This window comes from Coffea arabica, chromosome 4e (assembly GCF_036785885.1).
Source record: "Coffea arabica cultivar ET-39 chromosome 4e, Coffea Arabica ET-39 HiFi, whole genome shotgun sequence".
Lineage (NCBI taxonomy): Eukaryota > Viridiplantae > Streptophyta > Magnoliopsida > Gentianales > Rubiaceae > Coffea > Coffea arabica.
In genome coordinates this window covers 2708841-2734915 of record NC_092317.1, presented here as the reverse complement: position 1 = coordinate 2734915, position 26075 = coordinate 2708841, and the positions used below count along the sequence as shown (strand labels likewise).

At 38.6% G+C, this 26075-nt stretch overlaps 3 protein-coding genes across 7 annotated transcripts; 1 reads left to right on the top strand and 2 right to left on the bottom strand.

Moving 5' to 3' along the window:
- The first annotated feature begins 1629 nt into the window (after positions 1 to 1629).
- On the top strand, positions 1630 to 4316 carry LOC113742200 (F-box/kelch-repeat protein At1g80440). The gene has a single exon (XM_027269964.2). It carries the CDS (start codon positions 1874 to 1876, stop codon positions 2942 to 2944), a length of 1071 nt encoding a protein of 356 aa, XP_027125765.1. The 5' UTR covers positions 1630 to 1873; the 3' UTR covers positions 2945 to 4316.
- On the bottom strand, positions 3658 to 8744 carry LOC113742199 (uncharacterized). Of its 2 annotated transcripts, none has more exons than XM_027269961.2 (6): positions 8473 to 8744; positions 8204 to 8337; positions 6768 to 7964; positions 5333 to 6192; positions 4598 to 4654; positions 3658 to 4062 (listed from the first exon to the last, which is right to left on the bottom strand). In XM_027269961.2, exons 3-6 carry the CDS (start codon positions 7735 to 7737, stop codon positions 3817 to 3819), a joined length of 2133 nt encoding a protein of 710 aa, XP_027125762.1. In that variant the 5' UTR covers positions 7738 to 7964; positions 8204 to 8337; positions 8473 to 8744; the 3' UTR covers positions 3658 to 3816. The 2 variants fall into 2 exon arrangements, with proteins under 2 accessions (XP_027125762.1, XP_027125763.1); XM_027269962.2 differs by having other exon boundaries at positions 6768 to 7877.
- Positions 8745 to 15458: 6714 nt separating this feature from the next.
- On the bottom strand, positions 15459 to 23751 carry LOC113742060 (protein MLN51 homolog). Of its 4 annotated transcripts, XR_011813420.1 has the most exons (12): positions 22712 to 23751; positions 21215 to 21317; positions 20861 to 21087; positions 19910 to 20754; positions 19572 to 19689; positions 18025 to 18150; positions 17458 to 17513; positions 17302 to 17347; positions 16989 to 17029; positions 16808 to 16887; positions 15935 to 16024; positions 15459 to 15844 (listed from the first exon to the last, which is right to left on the bottom strand). XR_011813420.1 is itself a non-coding variant. In XM_072047139.1 (10 exons), exons 1-9 carry the CDS (start codon positions 23326 to 23328, stop codon positions 16851 to 16853), a joined length of 2175 nt encoding a protein of 724 aa, XP_071903240.1. In that variant the 5' UTR covers positions 23329 to 23690; the 3' UTR covers positions 15934 to 16024; positions 16808 to 16850. The 4 variants fall into 4 exon arrangements, 1 of the variants encoding a protein (XP_071903240.1); XR_011813418.1 differs by lacking the exon at positions 16989 to 17029 and having other exon boundaries at positions 22712 to 23690; XR_011813419.1 differs by having other exon boundaries at positions 16808 to 17029; positions 22712 to 23687.
- Between the last annotated feature and the right edge of the window lie 2324 nt (positions 23752 to 26075).

Genomic DNA, 26075 nt, shown 5'->3' with positions numbered 1-26075 from the left:
CAGTGAACAAATATCTCACTCAACATTAATATCCTCTAGAAGAGTCGCTATGGTGGGGACTTCCTAATTCGTTACTTATACTTTGTCTATGATATTTTTGTAGTGTGATTAAATCTCAATCTGTTGCCATCCTGCCTCCTTAGCCATGATTAGGGCCATCCTTATAGCGTCAGCTTCCTCTACTATTGCATAACCTTTCTTTTGTTTTTGTATCTCCCAAGCTCTGTGACCACTCTTCTAGTCTAATTCCTTGCTACAATGCTCAATCCTGTTCTGATCATATTTGGTGAGATAGCTGCATTTGTATTGATCTGATTGTCCCTTCAAGTGGAGGAGTCCACCGTCGTCATGGCGAATTTGCTTTATCCGGTATCAAGCGGGAGCTACGAGCAAAACCACTCACTTTGAGCCTTTTCTATGACTGATCTATATAGTCCGTTGCCATTAAACTGATACTCATTTCTTGACTTCCGGATTTGCCATGGTATGCTGGCTGTTAAGGTAATATGATCTTGTCCTTGCTGTCTGGCATTTCACCGAAAATCATCCCTCTCACCATCTCCAATAGTTACCTCTTAACTCCCCCAGTCTATCCTACATTGAAATTGAGATTGAAAACTGTTCGGACATATGACGTGTAAATTGGAATTGTGAAAAAACTAAACATTGGCAATTAATCATGATTCACCCGGGAGTAAATTGAAAAATTAAAGAATAACTAGTGAGTGATGTTGAATTCGTCATTTGGGACACTGCTGGACACAATATGAAAATACATCGACTTCTTTACGGGTCGAAAGCAATGGTCAATAAAAATTTATCAAAGTTTCCACTCTCATCATTTCACGTAATGGCACTCCTGTACTTGAATACTACTACCATATCAATCCGGTCAGCTCCTGAAGAGAGTGATTGATTGTCTGCTCCAGCTTAATGTGCACTAGAATAATGGTGAAGACCACGGGCAAGGCTTGATGATTTTGACCCCCCCCCCCCCCAATTATATTATATTATATTATTCGTAACGTTAACGGAATAGGTAGCAAAAAGTAGACAAATCATACCTTAGACTTGAAGGCCATCCCGCATCCGGGACGGGACCTCCGCAGAAACAAAAGAAGGAATATGACTTACTTGACCGCTGAGGCAGGCAGATTACATTTAACTAGCTGTTTAAAACGTACTATCACTTAATCAAAGTCTATTATTATTAACTGTCTGGTCAAAGTCAAACAGAAAAAACCAGGAATAAAAGTTCAAAAAGAGTCTTCAAGAACCACGTAGACACAAACTAATCCCAATTAAAACATAGTTAATTAGTACCATACAGACGGGCCAATTGGATTACAAGGCTATGGTCTGCGGGTCTCCAGTCTCGGGTTGATAATAAATTCCCATAGAATAATACGAAACCATGAATCAGGATATTTGATGATGCTGCTACAACTATAGCTATACTGTGGATCTGATCATTTGTCCCTGTCCTTCTAGAAGAATTTGTAGCCCAGATTTGGTAGTGCCCCTGTCCTTCTAGAGATTTGGTAGTGTCCCTGTCCTTCCTTTTTCCCTTGGCAGAATCACACGCCACTTTCTCTTGTCTATAAAGAGTAGCAATACCCCACTTCTACAAACAACAACGTTGTGACGGTCCAGTTCCCTGCATAATCATTCATCATCCATCCTCCTCAACATCTCTCCACCTTCTAGAAAGGCTTCAACTTTATTCTGCCTTTCACTTTTCCTTTTTTTCTTTTTTTTCTTTCAATCTGCGTCAAAAAAAATTAACAAACTCCACTTTCCACCATTTATAAAAGCCGTTCTCTGCTTTCCAAATCCTACAACAACCATATTATCATCAAGCAAAACAAAAAATATGGAGCTTCTTCCGGGTCTTCCAGATGATGTCGGACTCGAATGTCTTGTACGTGTCCCCTACAATCATTTCTCCTCTGTTGCATCCGTGTGTAAGAGTTGGAAGCTTCAGATTCAGCAGCCTGAGTTTATGCGCCGAAGGAAAGCCGCGGGCTTTACAAGCACAGTCATTGTCATGGCCCAAGCGCATTTCGACCCGACCCCAAAATCCGGATCCGTGAAGCTGCCCGCCACCCCGGTTTACAGGCTCACCCTTTGTGAACCCGAAAACGGTTACTGGACTGAGCTTCCACCGGTGCCCGGATACACCGAGGGGTTGCCTATGTTTTGCCAGCTTGTCGGGGTGGGGTTGAACTTGGTGGTCATGGGCGGGTGGAACCCAGATACATGGGAGGTTTCTAACGCTGTTTTTGTCTATAGTTTTTCTACTGCTTCGTGGCGGCGGGGGGCTGACATGCCAGGTTGCCGGAGATCATTCTTTGCATGTGCGTCGGATCTTAAGCGGACGGTGTTTGTCGCCGGCGGGCACGACGATGAAAAGAATGCATTGAGCTCAGCTCTAGCGTATGACGTGGCAAAGGATAAGTGGGTACAATTGCCTGACATGGCAATGGAACGTGATGAGTCAAAGGGAGCTTTCCAAGGTGGCAAGTTCCATGTCATTGGTGGCTACCATACAAACATGCAAGGTAGATTCACAACAAGTGCAGAATCGTTTGATCTTTCTACTTGGCAATGGGATCCAGTCCAAAATGACTTCTTGGATATTGCCACGTGTCCCCGGACCTGTGTTGGTGGCGCCGGAGATGGGAGATTGCTTATGTGTCGAGATGCTGACGTGGCAATTCTTCAGAATTCCAAATGGCAAGCTGTGACTCAGCTTCCGGCTGACATAAGGAACGTATCGTATGTGACAGCGTGGCAGGGGAATCTACTTTTGATAGGCTCTCCTAGATTCAGTGAGCCCCACAAGATTTACATGTTGGACTTGAAGAGTTACAAGTGGACAAAGGTTGAGACACGAGACGGTTTCTCTGGCCATGTCCAGTCAGGCTGCTGTCTACAAATGTGAGGGATTTGGGGCAGGGACGGTCATCAGTATGACCGTCCCTGCACGGTTCATGGTCCAGATTGGACCTCAAAAAAATGTGCGGCTCAGATAACAAGTGATAACTCGATTTCCGCGCCAAGTGTGGAGCCCACCACTATCTGTTGTGAAAATACAACCTGTGGAAAAAAAGTTACACGGTGAACAAAAGAAGTTACGCGCTGTTGATGAAGAGGAAATTTGTCGAGTCCGAATGTGAGCATTTGCTAGTGATGATTAGTGTTGCTTGCAGAAGAGATGACTGTATATATGCTATAAAGAGATTTTTGTTTCTACTAGCACCCAAGTTTTGTTTAGTACAGCACCTTAAGTCTTCCCTAAGAACAAAAAGTTGTGCATATTTGATGGTTCTCTCCAAGATCAGGCATTAATCGTATTCTCTAGATGTTTGAACTTTGAAGCCTCAGATAAGCTGAATAGGCAGCCCCGAGCAGCGGGTAGCCAAATTGCATCATGTAGCCGCTAAGATACCTGCTGCAAACCTTCCTCTAATCCTCTGGAGATGATGCAAATTTTCCTTTGGATCATTTGAAACCAAAATCTACTGAAAAGACACCTCAAATGAGAGATAAAAATGGAAAGTGAGTAAATACACTTCGATGGTTTTTCCATGTGCCATTTGGAGGTAAAGATTTATCTCATGGCATTAACCATATAACATCACTTGAATGGCTTGATTTACTCGTCAATCCGTTTTTGAATTGATCCCAAAAGCACCTCGCAGGAATGGATGATAATACAATCATTACAATAAATCGTTTGTGGGGCTACAGATTTCCTGTGTAAGATTCTATATGCCTAATGGTCAAAAAAATGAAGATAAACTCTAGCGTGTGCTATTTTATCCTCATGCAGCTGTAGAGGACCTCTCCAAATTTCTTGAACAGGTGTTTCTTCAAGTACATTTTTTCCACTTTCTTTCTTCCTTCTGTTCCCATTTGCTTTCTTGCCGATGGATTCTCAAGCAAGTACTGAATATCTTTGGCGAGAACTTGAGCCCCTGGACGCCCCAAAGGATGGAGAAGACCAGTTACGTTGTGTTCAACAAGCTCCTTTGTGCCTCCAGAATCAGTGCCCAGCACCTGTAACACAAGATGAAGTCAGTACTTGAAAGTAATTGTCAAATTCATTTTCACCGGCATGAACATTTTCTTGATTCTTTCTTTAATTCTCCTAGTCACTTTCAAAGGATGCCCAGCGATTTGTTCCTGATAAAAGGTTTCTTATACTTAACTATCACCCCCTTGATCCCCAAGGAAGCAGGGATAGAAAGGTTACTTGCTTTAAAGCCAATAAATAAGTCACAGCCATGCAAATGGTCTTTCTATGTGCTAAATATTTTTAATTGCTTATGTTCATATCTACTTGCCAACGCATTTGACATTACCATATAACATGTTTCAATCGAAATCCCAACCTGAGAAAACTCACACATATTCCATTGGCAGGTAAGATTTGATTGCATAAGTAAGAAACTAGAAGCATGTATAATCGATCATCATTTCGTTCCATTTCTATAATTGTGCGCTTGACTGCAGTGTTTCAAACATCCAAGTACTCGAAGAGTGAAAATAGCAATTCAATGGAGGCACGGAAAGAAAAATTCTGTGTTCATACCGGAAGACCAAATGCCATTGCTTCAACAGTTACTCTTCCAAAAGTTTCTCCAAGTCCCTGCATACATTTACACAAGGTCAAATTTTAAGATAAACATGAGACCACCTTCAAGTTAAAACTGTGAACAGACTAAATTATAATTGCATCTCTTTCACAAGGACAATTTCACTAGGAGGACGCATGCAGAAAAGAGACATTCACATTATTGTTACTACAAGGACTGTAACAATTATCTGAATGTTATTCACTCAGAAAAATTAAGGAAAGACAAAACTAGGCAATTGAAACCTTTAAGGGAAATGGAGGAGTAGAAGAATATCTATCATGCTAATTAAAGCAGCATAGTAATACCATAAGTGCTTTCTAGACCAGATTTATTCCCAAAAAAACACAACATCTTCAAATTTTTAAAGGTGATAATGGCCCAATAAAAACATTTTTGGAAACTTCAGCTGAATTTTATCTAGGTATGAGAAACATTTCAAAAATAAATAAGGGGTAGACAGTTGTACAAAGAAATGGTTGAGGCCCATAAACCGGTCCAAACATGGACATAATCGTATACGGATTCCAGATGGGCAGTGAATCTAAGTTCACTTAAGAATTTTGGAGTAGAAAACAAATCAATCAATCACCATAATGGAAGAAACTTGGATTAAATTACTTGACTATACACAGAAACTTCAGTTGGGTTTGCATGCAAACTGGACTAAAGTGATCTATGAAGATGATTACCTGGGCATTCATCACATATACATCTGCTGCAGCATAGAGAGATGCCACACGCGTGGTTGCTGGAGTCCATAGTATTGATTTAGATAAGTTCGTGTGATGAGATAGAAATTCGAGAAGTGTTTTAACATAAGTCACTTTATTGCTCTTGGATCCTACTGAACCAATAAGAATCTTGAGCCTCTGTTTCTGCTTTGTTTCACCATTAGCCAACAGTTTCCTCAGACTGTAATCACCATAAAGTGTTGTGGCATAATGTGAAGGATGAGTGTTCTCTCTTGATCTAAACTTTGCCGAGTATCCCTCAGAATGGAATAACTCAGATGAGGATTCTCCAATTTTGAGCCCCTCTTGAAGAAGAGCCCTTGCATGATAATTTCGACCTCTCTTAACTGAACCTTTGATTGTGGAACTGTTCACAGCCATGCCTTGTTCAACCACCTTGTGTGCTGATTCAAGAAGCAAGAATTGACCTTTTCCAGGGTTAATACTACTTAAAGACACCACAAGCATGTCATCATCTGTCAATCCCATCTCCTTTCTTACTGAACTTCTCAATAGCTGCCTCTTTTCCAGCATCTTCTCAGTGCTAAATGCTGGAGTATTGAGTGAGCAAGAAATGCCAGCCACAAAAGCCAGTTCATCATTAACAGAAAGGGGGATGAGTTCAGGCGGAGACTTTAACTTGATCTTTTCTTCCTCACACCAGGCTAGCCACTGTTTAGACTGCAACTCTGACAGGAAAATAAGCCTTTTCACATGGTTGAGGGCAAGCTTTGCACGATCAAAGTACTCCCGCCTGTTTTCCATGATCCACCAAGCAATTTGACTGGCACCAAGGACAGTATGTTCTCTGTATTTTTCTGCAATTACGGTAACAATCATCAATTGTAATCTGCACCAGAAAAAGAAACAAGAGAACGTGTACTTCTGGGAAGGGGGAAAAATAAGATACATTTTCAGCTTTTTAGACGGTTAGAAAAGGTAAAGAAAGGACATAACTTTGTTCAGAAATAAAATACAGGAAGGAAGATGAAAAGGGAAAGAGACATCGCATTAGTTTTGCTTTCCCTCCAATTTTTCTCCTTGCATTTCCTTTGAGATCCCATGAGCTAAACCGCCTAAGAGTTGCATCAGTATTAGACAGTTAGGAAAAAAAATCTTATGCTAAATCATACTGAAAGGTGATACTGCCCATTTCTAGCAAGTTAAATTTATTTAAGTTTACTTCCAAGTGTTTTGCTATTAAGAATCCACTTGGTAGTTATGCAAATTGCAAGTAAAAATGATAAACACAGAGAAAACCATAGAGATGCAAAACATATCTAAATGAAGCAGAAAGGTTATTAAACAAGTTGTACAAGAACAAACAAGTGGACTTAAGAAGTATGGACTCGTAGCATTCATATATAACCAACATAGCAGGAATAGTGCTCACCGATCCATGATGCAGAAACTGCCGACCCTGCAATGATGAGATCAGCTTTCATGGCAGTTTTGAAGCTAAGATCCAATTTGTCCTCGAGCACTTTGATCTTCCTTCTAGCAAGCTCTGGCATCAATCCACCCCTCTTGCTAAGAACAACCACAGAAACTGTGGCCCCACAGCTCAAAAGCTCTGTTGCCAACTCCATCATTGCAAGTGGAGCTCCAGTCATCGAAAGCTCATGGAATATCAAAACAAACTTTCTAGACCAAACTAGACGTGCAAACTGACCCTTTCTGTTGCAGGTTCCTAACCGCTTTTCGGGAGTCCATTCCAGGATACCGTCTTCTATTGAGCCAAATGGACCCACTATCAGGCCATAAGTAGAATTTAGCATAGGAATTTCCACTTCCTGCACATCAACTTCAGATTCTTGGACCTCTACAACTTCTTTCTGCTTAACTCGGGACTTGTTACGTGAACCACGTCTTGATCTCTTTCTGCTCTTCTTCAAAGATACACTCTTACGACTTGGATTAGCATTCCCACTTTTGGCCATAATTGCATCTGAAATTCTCGAAAGGGACTGGTTTTTAGATAGCACAGCCTTAGAATCAAGATAATCATCAGTTTCAATCAGATCTCGGCGATCCTTTGGCTTGACCTCAGTCTTTTCATTCTGTGGTTTGAGTTCATTTATTTCATCGGTCCCATTGCCACCAAACATCCCTTCCTTGTTGTCCCCATGAGCCCACCTAGACTGAATATAAAATCCACCGTAGGTCCAAAGGGTGATCAAAAGCAGCCAAAGCACTATCCTGTTGTTTCTGAAATATAGACTACTAATTCCACCTCTACGTGGAGTACGCCCAGAGCCAACTCTCCTAAATGAAGGGGAACCTCTTGGAGTTGATTTTCCAGATAACGTAGATTTCAAGCCACCTGGTCTCAACGACCACAATCTACCATTGCTTTCCTCCATCACTCAAATTGTAGTCCACAAGCAACCCCAGTCCTTGTTAAACATCACTTCTACAGAATCAATCCATCAAATCCGACAAATTATACAGTAAGCAAATCCAGGATCAGCAGTCATCCCTTCAACCACTTAGCTTCTTAAATCTACCATAGAAAGTGACGCAGAGTCTTTTAGTTCCAGTCTATAAACTCAAACTACGCATCATAGATTACCTTCCTTCGTATCTCATACTGAAGTAGAAATATAAAACATTTAAAACTTCAAGTCCACGAATTATAAGAGTTTATTCCCACTGCATCCAATGGGAAGTTACCGAAATTGTCAAATCCTAAATTAGGACGGTTGCAAGGGCAGCACTGACAAGGAAAAGTCAAGCAGTAGAATTGTTCGACTTTCTACTTGAATAAATGGTAAAAAAAAAACAGGGGTAAAGAAAGTGAAATAACTGAATTCAAGCCCTAGGAATTACCGTAATTCAAATTATATAAGAATTGAAGCGAGAAACGCTAGCTGGAAGTTGAGATTCAAATCCCCAACTTCTAAGTCAAAAGCAAGCGAGCGAGCGAGCGAGCGAGCTAGGAAGTGATCTACTTCACTTGGAACCTGAAAATGCGGAATTTGTATCAACAGCATGCCATTCTTCCCTCTCGGTAACTAGAAATATAATTGTGCAGCTTCAATCTTAAAAAAAATTAAATAAGTTCCAGTAATTAACAAAAAGCAAATTCGAGATCTTACTTAGAATTTTCACAGAGGAACTGAAAGAATGCGGAGTTCGAAACAGGTACCGACATACATTGCTCATCGGTCACGAAGCTTTCCAGAAAGAGAGAATGAACCGAGATAGGAATGAATTAGGGAAACCAAAAAAAAAAATTTTATCAGTAAATGCTGTGAGTTGAGTAGTGACAAGAAGTAAGCTAAGACATGAGGAGAAGTTTGAGGGCGGAGAGAGAAGCTTGGGGGAAGGAGAAAGATGGCACGTGATCTGCTAATTATAGCAGTGCTTAACCGGTTAATTGTACTTTTATCAAGTTTTAGCTTCCCATTGAACTTTCATTTCAATTACTACTAACTTAAATTGGGATTGGGTTAAACTAACGAATGATGCAACTCTAGAAAAAAGAAATATTGGGGATTTTCATGTATTTTTATGTTGTGAATTCATTTTGTCTCTCCAAGAAATTTACATAAAAAAAATATACAACCAAAAAATAAATAACTAAAATTAAGGTTTCGAAAATTAGAAATTCTGAATTTTAATTTTTCATTTTTACTCTCTTCTTGCTTCTTAAATTCCATCTATCCACCACCTCCTGTTGGTATTTAAAAAAAAAAAAAAAAAAAGATAGCTTCTTGATTGAAGCATTGACTATTTTGATAAAAAAAAAAAAAAGGAGGAAGAAGAATTGCGTGTTAGTCCCATTAACTTACGAAGCTTTGCTTATCATCGGTTTTAATTTATTTCGTGATAAGTGACAGTACTACATTGCTCATGGGAAAGGCTAAACCTTATCAGCTGAAATATAAAAATGATTTCTCCCATGTCAATATGAGAGATTCTCATATTGCATTTAATCATTGCGATTGTTAAGTGTTAACAAGTCTCATCTGCAGCAAACGTCATCTTATTTGTTGGGAATTGGTGACCAGCCCATATTATATTAGCTTATTATATTACGTCCACCACCGGCGTATTTAATTACGCCCACTATTCCTACGGAAAGTCATCCGATTATATGGCATATCGATAAGGGAGAACTGCACAAGTAGTCCCTTACATATTGCAAATGTGAAAATTTAGTTCCTCAGATCGAAATTGATCAATTTTAGTTCTTAGCAAATAAAAAAGGATCAATTTAAGTCCCTTTTCACTTTTCCAACTGATTTTTACGCGGCAATATCTCACGCGCACACTACGTGGCCAACTTTTCAAGGGTAAAAATGCCAAATCACTTATTTGTTGATCAAAACCAAAATGTAAAGGACGAATACTTCTCAAAAAAAATCTCCATTTTGGTACTAACTCACCGTTCCATCTCCGTTCCTCTCAACCCAAAAAGAAATTTAATTATCACTATCCAGCAGTGGACTGATTTTGATGAAAAGGAGCGTTGGTGATTGAAGCGAAGAAGAAACAAGGGTACCAGAGTGATGGACGAAGAAAACATTCAGTGGATCCCAAATTACAGTATGTATTTCTAAACCCTAAACTGTAAAATTTATGAAATGATGTCAGATATTATGTGAATAGTTTAAATACAGTTGCAATAAGCATGATTTGTGCAGTTAAGAAGTTTTATTATATTGATTAGGGTTGTTGGTGGTCAATTTTATGTATTAAATTATTGTAAGTACATGTGGTCCCTTGTATTGTATTGTGTTGTCGCTTTACATAGATGGGCGGTTGGTCCCAAAACAATTTTTTTGTTTTTAACTGTCTCCTAAATGGTTGGCAGATGGTATGAATCGATTTTCTATTAGGGTCTACTATGAAGGTGAATTCACTAAGTTGCCGAACAAAGAATATCGTGGGGGTAGTGTAAAAACTGTTGACTATTGCAATCCTGACAGATGGTCTATATGTACACTTGATAGGGTTGCAGAAAAACTAGGTTATCCTGAGTTTAGTGTAATATACTATTATTTAATACCCGGAAAGAACATGGAGGATGAGTTAGTGTATGTGTTATGTGAAGATGTTGCTCAAGATTTGGTTAGAGACGGAGTGAAATATGGTTTGGTTAATGTATACTTTGTGCACTTAAGAACCTACTCCATAAGTGAATGTGAAGTTGGACCATGTAAATCAAAAGAGGGGACTGATCCTAAGGAAAATCAACAGGGTGGTAAGATGCATGAAGAATCTTCTGATGTAGAAGAAATAGTGATGACTAATATTCCTGTAACTCAATCTGAAAATGAGGGTGAAAAGGATAGCATAGGTGCTGGTGAGTTAGGAGCTAATAAACACATAGAGGAAACAGCTATAAGAGAGGAGAATTTAGATGAAATGCTTTCAGAAGTTGACATTAGAGTTGCTGATAAAAGAGATAATGCAGCAAATATATGAGGGCCTGATTAGAATTTTAGAAAAGAACAAGATGGGACAGACTCAGAAGTACAGAATGCAGGAAAAAATGCACCTTCTACTAGCAAATCACTAAAAGAGAAATCATTAAAAAAAAATCCTCAACAAATAAAAAGCAGGCTAAAAAAATTGAGAGAAAGAAGAAGAGTGAGAACGAGACACATGTTGATGAAGATGAGGAACCTGGTGATGGTGACAAATTCATTGACAGTGACTATGAGTTTAATGATGAAGAAGACATAGTAAAATCTGTTAAAGACAACAAAGCTGAATGGGAGAAAATTATCAAAAATTGCAAATCAAATAAGAGTACAAATGAGAGAACATGTCAAGTGGAGGGTGCTGAGATGGAAGAAGATGCTACTGACTCAGAAGAAGAAGATCAGCTAAGAAAAAGAGCTAAATTTCCAAAATTTAACCCTGAAACTGATATGGTCGATCCCAAATTTGACGTTGGGCAGATTTTTACTTGTAAGCAATTGTTCATAAAGGCATGCAAGAGTCATGGAGTGGTTCACGGAAGAAAGATAAAGTTTAGTAAAAATGATGGCAGAAGAGCTACGGCTTATTACAAGGAATGCAGCTGGAAAGTTTCTACAGCTGTTATGCTAGACAAAAAGACTTTTCAAATCAAGAGCATGCAAGGTGAACACAGTTGTAGGAGGACATTTGACCACGGACTAGCAAACTCAACTTTTCTGGTTGATAGATACAAAAAGGAGCTGGCTGCTATGGCTGACATGAAGGTAAGTACACTCACAGATAAAGCGAAGACTGATGTTAATGTCAACATCTCTAGGTGACAAGCTTATAGAACCAAGTAAAAGGAAGAGAGTTTAGTTAATGGTGAACATGAAACCCAATACAACAAACTAAGAAACTATTGTAGGGAAGTAAAGAGGGCTAATCCTGGCTCAAATGTTTTAATGACCACTGTTGAAGATGATGAGGGAGAAGATAGGTTTGAAAGGTTGTATATTTGTCTTAATGCATGCAAGACAGGCTTTTTAAGTGGTTGTAGGCCTGTTGTCGGGTTAAATGGCTGCCATCTTAGAGGGTCCCACAAAGGTGTGGTGCTTACAGCTGTAGGAATTGACCCCAATGATCAGTTGTACCCCATTGCCTATACTGTGGTAGAAATAGAAAATAATCTGACTTGGAAATGATTCGTGGATGAAATGCTGAATGACCTCCAAATAAAAGATGAAAATCATTGGACAATTATTATTGATAAACAAAAGATATGTTAGTGTATTTTTCTGGGGTTTTTTTAAGCTGAGTTTGCTAGTTTTAATTTGATGATCTGTTTTCACCTTTTTATTTGTTGAAGGGACTGATTCAAGCTATTCAAGAGTTGATTCCAGATGTGGGGCATAGGATGTGTGTGAGACACATGTACAATAACTTTAACAAGCTGCATGGTGGCTTGGCATTAAAGGAGAGAATTTGGGCACTTGCAAGAGCTCCTTACAAAAAATCTGTTCAAGGCTTTGATGGAAGCTTTGAAAGTAGTTGATGAGGGTGCATTTCAATGGTTGTTTGACAACACAACACCGCAGCAATGGTCTAGAGCTTACTTCAGAACCTCCCATAAATGTGACATTTTATTGAATAATCTTTGTGAGAGTTTCAACTCCAGCATTTTAGAAGCAAGGGAGAGGCATATACTAGGTATGTTGGAAACAATACGACATTATTTAATGGTTAGAATGGAGAATAAGAGGGAGTGGATGAAGAATTATACAGGAAAGATATGTCCCAAAATTTTTAAAAAGTTGGAAAAGGTAAAAACTGCTTCTAGTGCATGCATAGCTACACCTTCAGAGGATTGGAATTATGAGGTGAGATGTATGTATAGGGATAGGTACACTGTGAATTTGGCTAGCAGAACTTGTAGAAGGTGGGAACTAAATGACATTTCTTGTGCTCATGCAATGAGTGCCATTGCTTTGACAAAGGAGTCTCCCAAGAACTTTATTCATGAATGCTACTTAAAAGAGACCTATATGAGGGCATATGGGCCTATAATATATCCTCTCAATGGTGAGCATTTGTGGAAAGATTTGAAACACGGGCCTGTTTTGCCACCTGAAACCATCAAGCTTCCTGGCCAGCCAAAAAAGGTAAGAAGGAGAGAACCAGATGAGCCACCAGCTGCAACAACTTCTTGAGGACAAACAAAGAGACTGTCTAGAGTTGGTCTAATGGATTATAAGTGCAGAAAGTGTAAACAGAAGGGCCACAATAGTAGGAAGTGTCCAAGCAGTCATGATCAAGGGAATATCCAGCAACAAGCTACTGTGGTTACAAGTAGCTTTCAGCCACAACAGCAGACTCCTAACACTGTGAATCCTGGTGCAAACAAGCAGTCCCAATCTCAGCAGTCCCAACCTCAGCAGTCCCAACCAGATTACCGGCCTCAAAATGCTACTCCTATTGCAAAGAAGCAGTCCAATTTCACACCTGAAGCAGTTTTTGGTGCAAGTGGCATGAAGACTGATACAAGTGACCAAGTCTTATTTGATCTCATCAGTCAAATCCCAGGTCAACTTACAACAAGCCAACCACCTACTCCAACATCGACAACAAAGAATGCAACATCTCCAGTTCATGTTTCTCTATTTGTTCATACTAATAATAGCATGTTGACTTTTTTCTATACTATTATTTACTTGAATTTCTGGTTGCCAATTGTCAGAGTAAGAAAATCAAGTACAGATGTGATGTATGTCGGAGATTTGGACACACTCGAAGTAATTGTGATTCAACATTGGCCTCTCTCTATAGGAGACACCCATGGGAACCACCTGGATTGGCTGTAAGTATTGTCTACTACATGCATAATCTAAAGAAGAATGCAAAGATATATACTTCTAAGACTGCAAAAATTTCTATTGACTGTAAGTAATGACCTCCTCATTGTTTTGATTGTATCAGAGGCCTAAGAAGACTACAAAGATATCTACTTCTAAAAGTGCTGCAAAGAAGGCTAAAAAGGCCTAGATGACTATGGCATGTTATTGCAAAGAGGGATACTTCTGAAAGTGCTACAAATGGATTATTTTTCGCCTTTTTGTCTTTCATTTTATTTCGGCGGACCTTTTTTTGGAGTAATGGAATTGACTTCTTAGTTCATTGCATTTTTTTTTATAAGAGGCGTATTGTAATAAATGTATTTGGCTTGGTTATGTGCTATTTTTTCATTGTAATGGAATGCATGCTCTTCTTATTTTTGAAGGGACTGATTATTGATTCTCGTTTTACTCTTTCTTCGCTTATAATATCGTCATTATCATCTTCATTGTCTTTCAAGTTAGACTTTTATTCCATCTTATGCTGTAAGCTCATATTTAAGAAAAAATCACAATATACCAGAGAGAACTTAAGCTTCATAATTGCATTCCAACTCCCATTTATACAATCAACAGGGCCACTAAACGTAACCCAACCTAAATACAGCAAATAAAAGCCACCCAGTTCCCAGTTCACCACCTGCACCAACAAATGCCAGTTACAACTCAATTTTTGCTCAACAAATTCTGTACTACGAAAACAAACGCCACAAACAACAACAATTTCATCATTTTCTCCTTGCATCTTGTTTCTTCCAACTTTACCTCCAACTCTCTTAATCTCTTCGTCAATCTTCTTGTGTATCTCACTAATTTATCGCACCTCTCGCAACTGTCTGTATCATACCACTTGAAATAACCACAGCTGTCATCACCATTATGCTGTTCAAAATTACCTCTTCAAATTTCACATTTTCTAAAAGAAAAAAGAAACAGGAATCAGGGACACTTACTTCGTAGTAAGCGCAACCATAGAACCTCTTTCCTGAATTTTCAGCTGTCCACGACGTCTTCACCCTAGCTGGTACATCGAAATTACAAGTTGGTGGTTCTGCCATGGAGATGAAGCTTTGCTTTTGGGTTTGATTGAAATGAAGAAAAAAAAGAATTTTGGGAAGTATTTGTCCTTTACATTTTATTTTTGGTCAACAGATAAGTTGTTTAGCATTTTTACCCTTGAAAAATTAGCCACGTGATGTGTGCATGAGATATTCCGGACAAAAATCAGTCTGAAAAGTGAAAAAGGACTCAAATTGATCCTTTTTTATTTGCTAAGGACTAAAATTGATCCTTTTCGATCTGAAGGACTAAATTTTCACATTTGCAATATGTGAGGGATTACTTGTGCAGTTCTCCCTACCGATGAATGAAACCACCGTTTCAGAGATTTCCGAAGGATGATGCAGGGTTTGCGAAAACTTGCTTTTAATCAAAGTGAGAAGTTCCTCCTCCTTCCCAGTTCAGCCTTGTGGGATCGATTTTTGATAGAACCCACTAAGCTTCGCATGGAATCCCTTGCCAACCAAACTTAAATTTCTTCACTGGTTAGTTTGTACATTGTTCAAAGGTAACAAAGAAGTACCCACCAAAGCAATCAAGTAGAAAAATGGTTCAAACAATGGCTCACAATCCATAGCCTGGAATTGCAGGGCATGACAATGACAATGACAACGACAATAGCTCGAGGCAGCTGGATATTCCTAAATAAGATCATCCAGAAAAACAATTCAAAACAACCAGACGCACCCTACACATGAATTAAACGTCAACACCCAACTATATCCAGTTTCAAAAACAACTATAAAATGTGATATTATTGAAAATTTTGCTGACGAGGTTGAACAAAGTAATATAGCCACCAAGTCCTTGTAAGCAAAACTAATATTACAAAACATTATAGCAAATACAATTTTTTTTCTCACTTTATAAGAATCCATTCACCAAATGTACCCTCGCACCATCAGTAAATTTCTCAAAAATTACGACAACTAATCATAAAATGAACCAAAAAAGACAACCACAACCATCCAATAGAAGAACAAAAAACCTTAGTCTCACGAGGCAAACAGCTGCTGCACAACAATATCTTGTTCTTTTCCATAAATTTTTTTCAAGAAGCCAGATACACTTCTCACACGCTTCATGATAAAAACCAAGCCAAAAGAACCTGACATTGAAAAAGGAGGAATGTCATTTTTATCTATAATCTTTCAATTTCAAATATCAACATAAAGCATGGGAACCCTCTGGCTCTTACCGCCTATTAGAATATTGAACTACCACCCGTCAAGCTGTGTTGTTTTTCTTTGAATAAAGCAGCATAAGGAGGGTGTTTGTCACATAATACCTGGAAACACCAAAAAGGGAACAAAAAGAACAAATGATCAAAGACTCGACTCAATAGATGATATGCTGAATATTGACAATCCACAGTGGCAATAAAATCATACAGAAATCTAACAAGATTGGTGAAATGACAAGACAGAATTCTAATAGGCATTAACTATAGATCACTTATCCTTGGCTTTTCAATCAAAAGAGCTAAATGGTGCAGGATTTCAGCAACAAACTCAGGACAAATCTCTAGCAAAGAGTAAGATATGCAATCTCAAAAGCATATATCAGTGCAGAAGATAAGAACCTCCAGTCTGTACTGATTGATGTCCAAATTCCAAATATAGCATTACAGGTCACAAAATAGTTAATCCCGTTACCGCTACTGTCCTTGGGTGCAAAACAGATGCAAAGAAATATTGCAACATCTTCCAGTATTTCAATGTAAAATGCTTTTTCAACAAAAAAGCTTTACAGAACATGTCTCTTTGATTTCAAGACAAAAACAATCATTACCCAATCAGTCCATACATGTCCACACAAGTTAAACCTTATTAGAGAGTATACACTCAGAATACTCAAGTGATCAGCTAATAACATTCTATGGATCCTCCCTCCCCCCCTCACCACCTGCGTAATATACCCACCAAATAAATCAATTTGTCAAATGCAACAGTATAAGACAGAGAGACCAGAAATCCAACCCTGAGAAATTTAACGTGTATCGCAAACCAGAGTATAAAGCACATGATTACCAATAAGCACACTAACAAAAGTTAAAAATTCCATTACCAACCTAAAGTACTTCAGAGTACAATGGCAGCCCAAAGTGCACCAGATCAACAACTGGAGACAACAGAGGGCGTGGAAGGAGGCCTGCAGCACCATAAGTAGTACTCAAATTTTGCTACACCCACAAATGAAATATTTTGCTTGGGAAAATGTACAACTTGATAGCTTATTTAAACTAGGTCCACCTATCTAGTAACTTCACTGGTTAAATTTCATCTCTGAGTATCTGCACAGACGAAGAAACAAAATAAATAAATAAATAAGTTTACTACAATAGACTGGTTTGATCAACATTTATCCACTTATGCAGAATTCAGCTGGGGGTGGGGGTGGGAATGGTTTAGTTCCTAAATGACACCGAGAGAGAGAGAGAGAGAGAGAGTAGTGGAAAGGAGAAGAAGATAGCCTAGCAGAAAGGGTCACACAAGAGCTAAAAGTTATCAGAAAAATTTGCAACTATCAACACCAAACACGAATAAGGCAAATGATCAGATATACCTGATGGGCTTCTTTTGTTGCTGTACAAAATCATCATTTGAGACCTCTGAAAATGGAAGAGAATGAATGAGCTATGATGAGAAATCATAAGATTGTCCCTGACAAAATATAGTCACAAACCCCGCAGGCAATAAAAAAGCAGCAATTGTATCTTACCAGGCCTCTGTGAGGGATTCCATTCGTTATTGGGCTTGTCAGCATTATTTTCTTTGCTGCAATTGAATAGTAAGAATCAGGTTAACCAAAAAAAAAAAAAAAAAAAAAGTAAAACCTGTATCAAGCACTGAATACCAAGAAAAAATCAGGATTTACTGTCATCTATTTACTGAAAGAAATCAGCTAAAAAGTAAAAAGTTAATAGGCCACCGAAGCATTGATAAGATCATTTACAAAGCATAAAATATCACAAACTACCAGGAAAAAGTACGTCCACAGGTCGTAATTCAACTAAAGAAAGCTGGATAGCCTACTGACACATCTCAAATAACAGACAAGAAGGATGCTACACTGGTAATAGCATTTTGACCAATCTCAATAAGGTCAAAAACATATTTGCACTAACAAACAAAATACACTACAGTGATAAACTGTAAAGTCGATGGATGAAGCCAATAATATCACAAAAACAGCATATTCAAGAATAATCTTAACGTATTATCATGAGGTGAAGACAGCTGTGCATATACAATTGAAAAAAGATGAATATCTGGTTACTCTACTGACATTGAAGCAGCAGCCGGTGAAGATGCCTGTCCAGATGGGCGTGCATGATAAGAGCCATCCATAGCAAGATATGGCGAGCAATAAGAAGCACCCAAAGCTCCGGCAGCACCAGCCAAAACAGGTAGCCTGAGAACAATGGAAAAATTGTCAGCCTTATTATTTTAGAAACCTAACTGAAAATTCACACACAATGCAACGTTTTTAGGAAAGAAACCAAGGAATCAGATTACACGAACAAAACAAGCTTGAAATTCTACTTCAAATGCTAATCAGAAGTTCATTGCAGAGGTCCATACAACAGAAAAGAAAGATATTGCCATCCTGAAGAACACTAGTGGTAGTCTATTGAACTACAACGGACAATGGGACTTGTAGTTGTGTGTCGCAAATGAAAATCTTTGTCCCAACAAAAACCAAACTAGCTCTTCTAACCTTTATTGCTCTGTTCCAACCCCTGGTTACAGTGGCATGGGGGCCATCCTAAAGAGGTGGGTCTACAAATACCTCAGTACCCATATCCAATCCATCTTGTTGTCATCACAATGATACATCATCATCTCCATTATTGCTTGATCTTTAGAGAATCAATCCTTACAAGTCCTATCTGCCACTATAAACAACTAACACCATCTGAAAGGCTAATTGCTTCAAAGCATCCTACCTTCTACCTTCCCAAAAACCACAGTGCCCAGAGTCCAAATATCATCTTTTCAAGGGAAAAAATAAAACACAACTCTTTCCTGACTAGATTCTGCACTGCTTCCAAGCCAATTTCTAATACTAAATTCCAAAAACAGACAGGACCAATGATTTTCAATACAGACTACAATTTGAGAGTATCTAACTCTTGATGGTTTCTTTCAGATAACCATCCAAAGGCTAAAGTCAAGATGAAAAATTTAGAGAGGAAGCAATTAACGGAGAAAGGAAAAGAAGGCTAAACTTTTTTCATTTCAAAGGAAGCATTACAAGATTACCTAGGGGGGATTGTAGCTCTGACCATATTCTTCCATTCACTAATTGTTTAGAACAACTGTAATCACTTCCAAGTCACCTGTTCAAAGCTTTATTTAACAAACACTTTGTGCCCCCGGTGACCATTCAAGTGTTTGGTCAGAACTGCTCCAACCAAAATAATTAATTCATCTCATAACTCTCCCTATTGCATTAAACGCTCACTGAATTATAGAGGTTTCAATACTAATCTTGCAAAATAATTTTCAAGCTGTTAACAAGGAAGTGAAACTCTCCTTTTTTATCTCACAATAAGGCTAGCTTTGTAATCAAGATTGCACTAGTATAAAGTCAATAGGTTAACACCAGAATCAGCATAGTATCCACAAGCATAGTCCTAATTCATATGTCAATTGCTGGTCATAAGTAGTGTGCAGGAAATTGATTCCCGTTTCGAAATCAAATAGACGAAAAAATAGAAAATCATACTCAATATGTTGGAACTTAGAAGCCAAAAGAACACACATTCAAATCTCTGAGATTTTTAGTAGGAAAATTAATACTCAGATGAAAACGTTGAGAAAAATGATTACCAAGTCATCTCAGAATTCCCTAAACCACCAATTTGGGGTTGGGCAACATATCCCGGGAAGGCCATGCCAACAGCAGGAACTCCAATACCACCTGGACGCTGGCCCCCAAATTGCATAACTGCATTTTCCATTAACCAGAAGCATTTTAGACAACAAGCTGAATTTAAAAAATTGTATAAATCTCATCAAAAGCAAAAAGTAGAACATTCTGATCAAGTAGATAAAATAAAATGAAATACGGAAAATTATTGCTAAAGATCTCCAAAACCATTGCAAGTCTACCAAAAAGAAGGCCAACTCAGTTCAGTTCACCAAGTAGATAGACTCAAAACTATTACATGGCAAGAAGGCAGGGAAATTTTGATCTCCAGGACCACTTCCTAGGTTGCCAGAAGCCCCAATAACTTGAGCTCCACCATACAAAAAGGATCCCCGTCCACTACCCTGAACACTGCCTTTTCCTTTTGCCATCAATGCAGCCTTAGACTTGTTTGATTCTGAAAGAGGTTCTGTCTCTGCTGATTCAAAAGAGCTTTTGTTAATAACTGCTTTTGGAGAAGAATCTTGAGATCCACCTCCTGGATTCTGAGCCAACTGCTGACCAGAAGTTTGCAGAGATGGTTGTCCTCGGTTTTGAACAGGATTCCGCTGAGTAGTAGTATGGACCTGGGACGGGGGAGAGATTCTATTGCCCTGGCTATTTGGCCCTGTTGATTGGTAGGTCACTTGGGGCAAGTTATTTATTCCTCTACCTTGAGCCCTCAGCTGCGGAGACTGACTAGAACTCATTGATGAGGATCCTGGTGGAAACTGCAAAGTGGTTGAAGATTTCCCAGCAACTGTGGCAATTGAATCATTGATGTAAAGTTTATCCATGCCAATAGAATCAACTACACTCTTTCCTCGTTGGACTGCACTGGATTGTGCTGTAGAAAAATTTTCATCCACAACAGGATGGATCCGACGGTTATTTGTCCCAGGTTGTAAATCCCTCTTCTGCGTTACAGCAATCTCTTTAGAGCTAGAGGTAGAGGCAGAGGGATAAAATGGAGGTGAAGCTGAATTCAAACTTGAGGCAAAAACATGTTTTTTAGCAGGAGCTACTTCAGATTCCACATTTGATGCAGGTGCAGATACTCTCCCAGCATTAGCATTCAATGGTTTCTCAGCTATCTTTCCAGACCTATAAACAGAAAAGGAAAAAATCTGTTCCTCAATATGCTGAAACAAGAAGAAGAAACTAACTACTAAAAAAAAAAAAATAGAGATCCCAAAATACAGCTACTCACTGTTGGTTAAGGGCAGGACGCACTTCGTCGTTGCTCTTAAAAGATGGCTGATACCTTCTAGGTCCTCGTCCCCTCACACTTTTCAGCGCATTATTCTGATTGTTATTCTTATTTTGATTGCTATTAGTGTTATATGCCCTTGGCCTGCTTCCTCTTACATATCCGCCCCGTTCTGCACCTCGTTTCCTACCTCGACCTCGATATCTCCCTCTTGAATTCCTCCGACCCTGAAAAAGTATAATACAATGTGTATCAAACCGACAGAAAAACTAACAGCAAAAATAAACCCGATAGAAATTTAAGCCAAATTCACAGTAAAATATGATGAAGAACCGCCAAAAAAAAACCACTCACCTCATCAAAATGCCTTTCCTGCATAGTCAACTCCTCAAACTTGTCATGACCCCATTTCTTGTCATCCTTTGATTCCCACAATTTTCTACCACCAAAAGTCCGCCTAAAGAAGCAAAAGCAGAAATTACAAAATCAATTAGTTTCACAAAAGTACTTGCATTCATATGCCAAATAAAACCATAACAAAAGAATTCAAATTGTGTAACCGAGAGTGCATTTATGTTTCTACGCAAATACAAGTGTTTCAAGGAGACAGATTAAGTGTGTGTGCACGCATGTGTGTATTTGTTTGTGTTTGTTGGGGGGAGGGGAGCATAAAAAAAGTCCACAGAGCATTTAAAGTGTCATACTATTTGCACAAAACATTAAAAGAGCTCAACATATAGATCTCATCAACCACTTAAAACAGGAAACACAATATCCAGTTCTGTCATAGTTATGGCATACATCCATTATGTGCATGTCTCTAAATTATTTCCAAGGTTCATAATACTCATGCAAGAGTGAAGTGCCAAAAAGATAAAAAAAAAAAAAAAAAAGTACTTAAGATGTAAGTTAAAGTTCAGAAGAATGAACCATAGTATATTTGGATATAGGATACACAAGAACTTACTTGATCAACTATCTTAAATGGCCTGTCAGTAAACACTGTTTCCTAGCACCTTGAGCAAATACGCAGTTCATGAAAAGAAGCAAAGCAAGAGAATAACACGTATGCACCACAGCTAGCCTTAGTCCTAGCTATCTTAGTTTTGGATAAATCTTCGTGAACCTGCCTGCCCATAAATTTTTCATGGTTGACCAAACACATTCAACATTGAAGAAGGTCACAACATTTAACTGCTTAATATGTTCTACTATTATATTATGACCATGTTTGGTTGTCCATGACAGTTAATACAAAGGCTAAAAAGTTAATGAAAGAAAAGCAGCACCTAAGAGACTAGGTCAATGTTGAAAGCCCATAACTTGGCACTTCTGAGTTTCTGGGTTGCTTCAGCGAATAAACAGAGATTGGGTACTAACAATAATTACCGAACAGCGTCCTAAAATTTCTGGGCCACTTTCACTAGAATCAGTGATTAAAGGGAAAAAGAATACACACACACACACCAAAAAAAGGGGGGGAATATGAAGACTGCCACAGCATCATATCCGAATTACATTTCCTAATGAAGATAAAAGAATACAGCTCAAATTACTCCACATTCTCAAGCAAAGTAACAACGAATTAAGAAACAAAAATGCTTCAAGATGCAGCAAAACCACAATTCCTACCGGGCGGTTAATTTTCCCTAAATATGTTTGTCCATGTAAATTTGCATATATTGCACCGAGACCAAACAGAATGCCCCTTGAATTGAACTAAATGTCATTCACGCGCAGAAATATTTCATCTGATTTCACAAACCAGATTTCAACGCTAATTAAATCAATCAAAATCAAAACAAATACTGCAGCAATCCAACTAATTAGATATACCATCAGCATTGGTACCTGTTTCTTCCACCAGCATTGTCGCGAAACCTGTCATCATGCATATAAAAAGCCCCAGCAGTAGGTACAGCATATGGCTCGATCTCTTTCTTCTCCCCCTCGTCCCCTATCTCTTCCCCCATCTCTTCCCCCTGCTGATTCTCGTTTGCACCGTCTTCAAAATGACCATCGTCAATGGATCCTTGTAGCCCTTCAATTGACTTGGGTCCCACTCTGTCCTCACGGCTTTCTTTTCGTCCGTCCACCTGCGCCTCAGCCTCCTTCCCCACCGCCTCAACTTCTCCAATTTCACCCCTTCTCTCTTCCACATACACCTCATCCTCCTCCGCGTAGTCTTCCTCGTCAATTAATTCATCCTCTTCCTCCTCGCCATAGTCCTCCTCCTCCTCCTCTTCGTCCTCGTATTCTGCCGCAGCCCCTTGACCGTCCGACTCAACGTCGGAGTCAACGATTCTCCTACGCGGCTTAAAGGCCTCTCCCCTCTCGCTATCCTCCCCATCTCCACCCTCTTCCTCCTCATCATCGCTCGCCTCCCTCCTCCGCATCTTCAACGACAGCTTCGTCTCCTCCGGATCGCTCTCGTACTCCACCTCTTCTTCTTTCGCTGCCTCTGCCATCTCTTCAAATACTCAGGAAAAAAAATAGTCCTAACTCCTCACTCAAAATCCAGAACAATGCAATCCAACGAAAAAGTTCAAACCCTCCTCGAACAATTAAAGCTCAATAAAATCGAATTAAGTTAAAAATTAGGGTTCTCTGGGGGTAAAATCTTGGGAATTGGAGGGTGGGGGTTAGGTCAGGGTGCGGAAAACCCTAGAAATTTTTTTCCCCTCTATTTGGGAGGAAAATAATGGAAAGAAAAGAAAAGGAATATTGGATTTATTTCTAATATTGTTTTGGATTTTCTTTTTATAGGAGGTGTTGTCGTCAATGGCAGCAATCCGAGAATAGTTGGGGAGTAAACGAGAGAAGGAAAAAAAGGAGAGTAGGTGATGACGTTTCGATTTCCAACTTAATTCGATTTCTAACTCACATGGGTGCGTGTGAGCGTGGATTTCTCTATCCTTTTGCCTATTAACAAACGGTGATGGTGTCCGAATCGAACACAGCCTTGCGAGGTAGTAAAAAATTTTCTTAGTATTTTCACTATTTCTACACGTATAGTGTTAGTGTTTGGCAGATAAGTTTTTTGTCAAATTTATCTGTTACAAGTTTTTTAAATTTAACTATAATAATCTCAAGAAACTTTTCAAAATTTTTAAACTATACACTTCAAAATATTCAAAAAAAAAAAACACTTCAAAAAAATTTTTAAAAACTTCTACAATAAGTTACAATAAACTCACTTGCCAAACAGGACCTTGGTGTTTGAATAAAAACTTATTAATATATTTGAATGGTATATTATTTGCAAAAATTTATTTGATTGAGTCATATAAATATTTTTCAATCACTTTTTTTTTTCAATCACATCTTCACGTCATATACATCATGTCGAAAAAATGTTATAATATTTTTTAAAAAAATTTATCCCAAACAATTTCATATCCAAACTCACTCCAAGTTAATCCTCTCACTACCCACTAGAGCCTGTATATATTTTATTCATTGCATTAAAATAATCTATTCAAATTACACAAGCAATGGACTAAGCGTTATTTCATCACATTTTGTTGTTAGATTTATGAATTTTGTTAATTTTCAAGATTATTTGAGTCAAATGCGTGAAAAATCATATAATTTCAAAGGAAAAAGAATGGAATGAGGAAAATTATTAGGGAATCAAGTAGGCAACTCAAAGCGAAAAATAATTTAGTGATCAAAAAGCATACAAATTGAAGTTTTAGTGCTCAAAAGGCTTTTTTTTATTGCTTAAACTTGAGTAATTTGATTCCTTCTTATGTAAATTTTTGTTATTAAAGTCCAGCTCAAAATATTAATGAATGTCAAACGCTAGCAAATACTGAACCGAGGTGTCTAAAAGATTAGATATAAAAATGTGATTGAAAATATATGGCAAAAGAATATTTCAAAAAAAATTTCTACAAAAAAATCACAATCCAAACAAGCTCTTAGCATTTTGCAACTCAAGCCCACTGAAGTTTCATCACTTTGTTTAAGAAATGAGTGGCTGGTTCTTTGACGAGGGAATCCGTTCATCACGGGCCTCTATCAGTTCCCATCCTAACCATAACAAAAGCTAGTTAAGACGGATTATAGTTCGGATATAACTATGCACCTTATGGACTAAATTTTGGACTTGGCCCAGTTTTTTGGAAAATACTTGGCCCAACAATTAAGGTGAAATATTACGAGCAAAGGCGAAAGCGGCACCCTGATTTTCCTTTAGTTACTTCAGCCTGAACCGAGATTAAGCAAAACTTTGATGATTTGCAATTCAATGCTAGAAGCTTTCACGAATTTATTACATGTACATTAGCACAATACCTTCCCCTCTTATCCCTCCTTTCGATCAAATTTTCAGGGCCAAATATGTATTCAAGAAGGCCTCTAGTTTTTTATGTGGAGTACTAAAGATGGTTTATTCATCTCACATTCTTATTAACATTATAATTTCAATTAAATGTTCACGCTTGCTCCTAATCCTGTATCTGAACTTTTGACTATATTATTATACCATTTTTTACGGTCCAAATCACAGGCCAGCATGGAAGGCACTTCTAGTACTACCAACTGCTAGCATGAGCATTTTCTTTTGTCCTTTGTCTCGGAAAGCTAAGAGCACCCGTGAAAAGAAAATTTATGCCTAAGATTTTTCAGAGACGATAAACCTAATTTATTCTACACTAAGGGGAAGGGGGCGGATCTAAGCAGGCCCAGAAATAATTGGAGAGGACTGAATCACCACCGGACCAGACGGGTGCACAGCACACCCGTCTGAATTATTTTGGAAACAAGCCACTTTTTTTTTTTTTTTTTATCGAAACGATAGATGTCCTATAACCTAATCTAGGCTAGTCTAAGGGGAAGGGGAGGGGGTTCGATGTGAGTACAGACTCCATCGATGAAGGTCAATTAAGACCGCCACAAAGTGTGGCAAATTTGTGGGAGGCAGGGATTGAACCCCTGACCTCCGGCATCACCTTTAATGGTGATGACCACCGGACCAAATGGCCAGTGGCGAAACAAGCCACTTAAATGTGACATTTTTTATAGGAGGCAAGGTTCACCAACTAGGTGGTGGCCACTGAGCCAATGGCCCAAGAGATAAGGTAATAATGCACAAATTTTGGCATATGCATCACTACAAAGACACTGCAGCCCATTGTGTGGTCGTTAAGTTCCAGTTTTCTTTTTAAAAAAATAATAATAAAGTGAAAAATGGTCATCCACTTGTGCTGCT

What these genes read in the sequence shown, in the direction of transcription:
- LOC113742200 (XM_027269964.2), top strand. Translation starts at nt 1,874, where the DNA reads ATGGAGCTTCTTCCGGGTCTTCCAGATGATGTCGGACTCGAATGTCTT.
- LOC113742199 (XM_027269961.2), bottom strand. Translation starts at nt 7,737, where the DNA reads ATGGAGGAAAGCAATGGTAGATTGTGGTCGTTGAGACCAGGTGGCTTG. An exon ending in AGTTTCTGCATCATGGATCG is followed by an intron (nt 6,193 to 6,767) that starts GTGAGCACTATT and finishes CCGTAATTGCAG; the next exon opens with AAAAATACAGAGAACATACT. An exon ending in TATATGTGATGAATGCCCAG is followed by an intron (nt 4,655 to 5,332) that starts GTAATCATCTTC and finishes AAATGTATGCAG; the next exon opens with GGACTTGGAGAAACTTTTGG.
- LOC113742060 (XM_072047139.1), bottom strand. Translation starts at nt 23,328, where the DNA reads ATGGCAGAGGCAGCGAAAGAAGAAGAGGTGGAGTACGAGAGCGATCCG. An exon ending in AATGCTGGTGGAAGAAACAG is followed by an intron (nt 21,318 to 22,711) that starts GTACCAATGCTG and finishes TTGCTTCTTTAG; the next exon opens with GCGGACTTTTGGTGGTAGAA. An exon ending in GGGAATTCTGAGATGACTTG is followed by an intron (nt 18,151 to 19,571) that starts GTAATCATTTTT and finishes CATTGTTCTCAG; the next exon opens with GCTACCTGTTTTGGCTGGTG.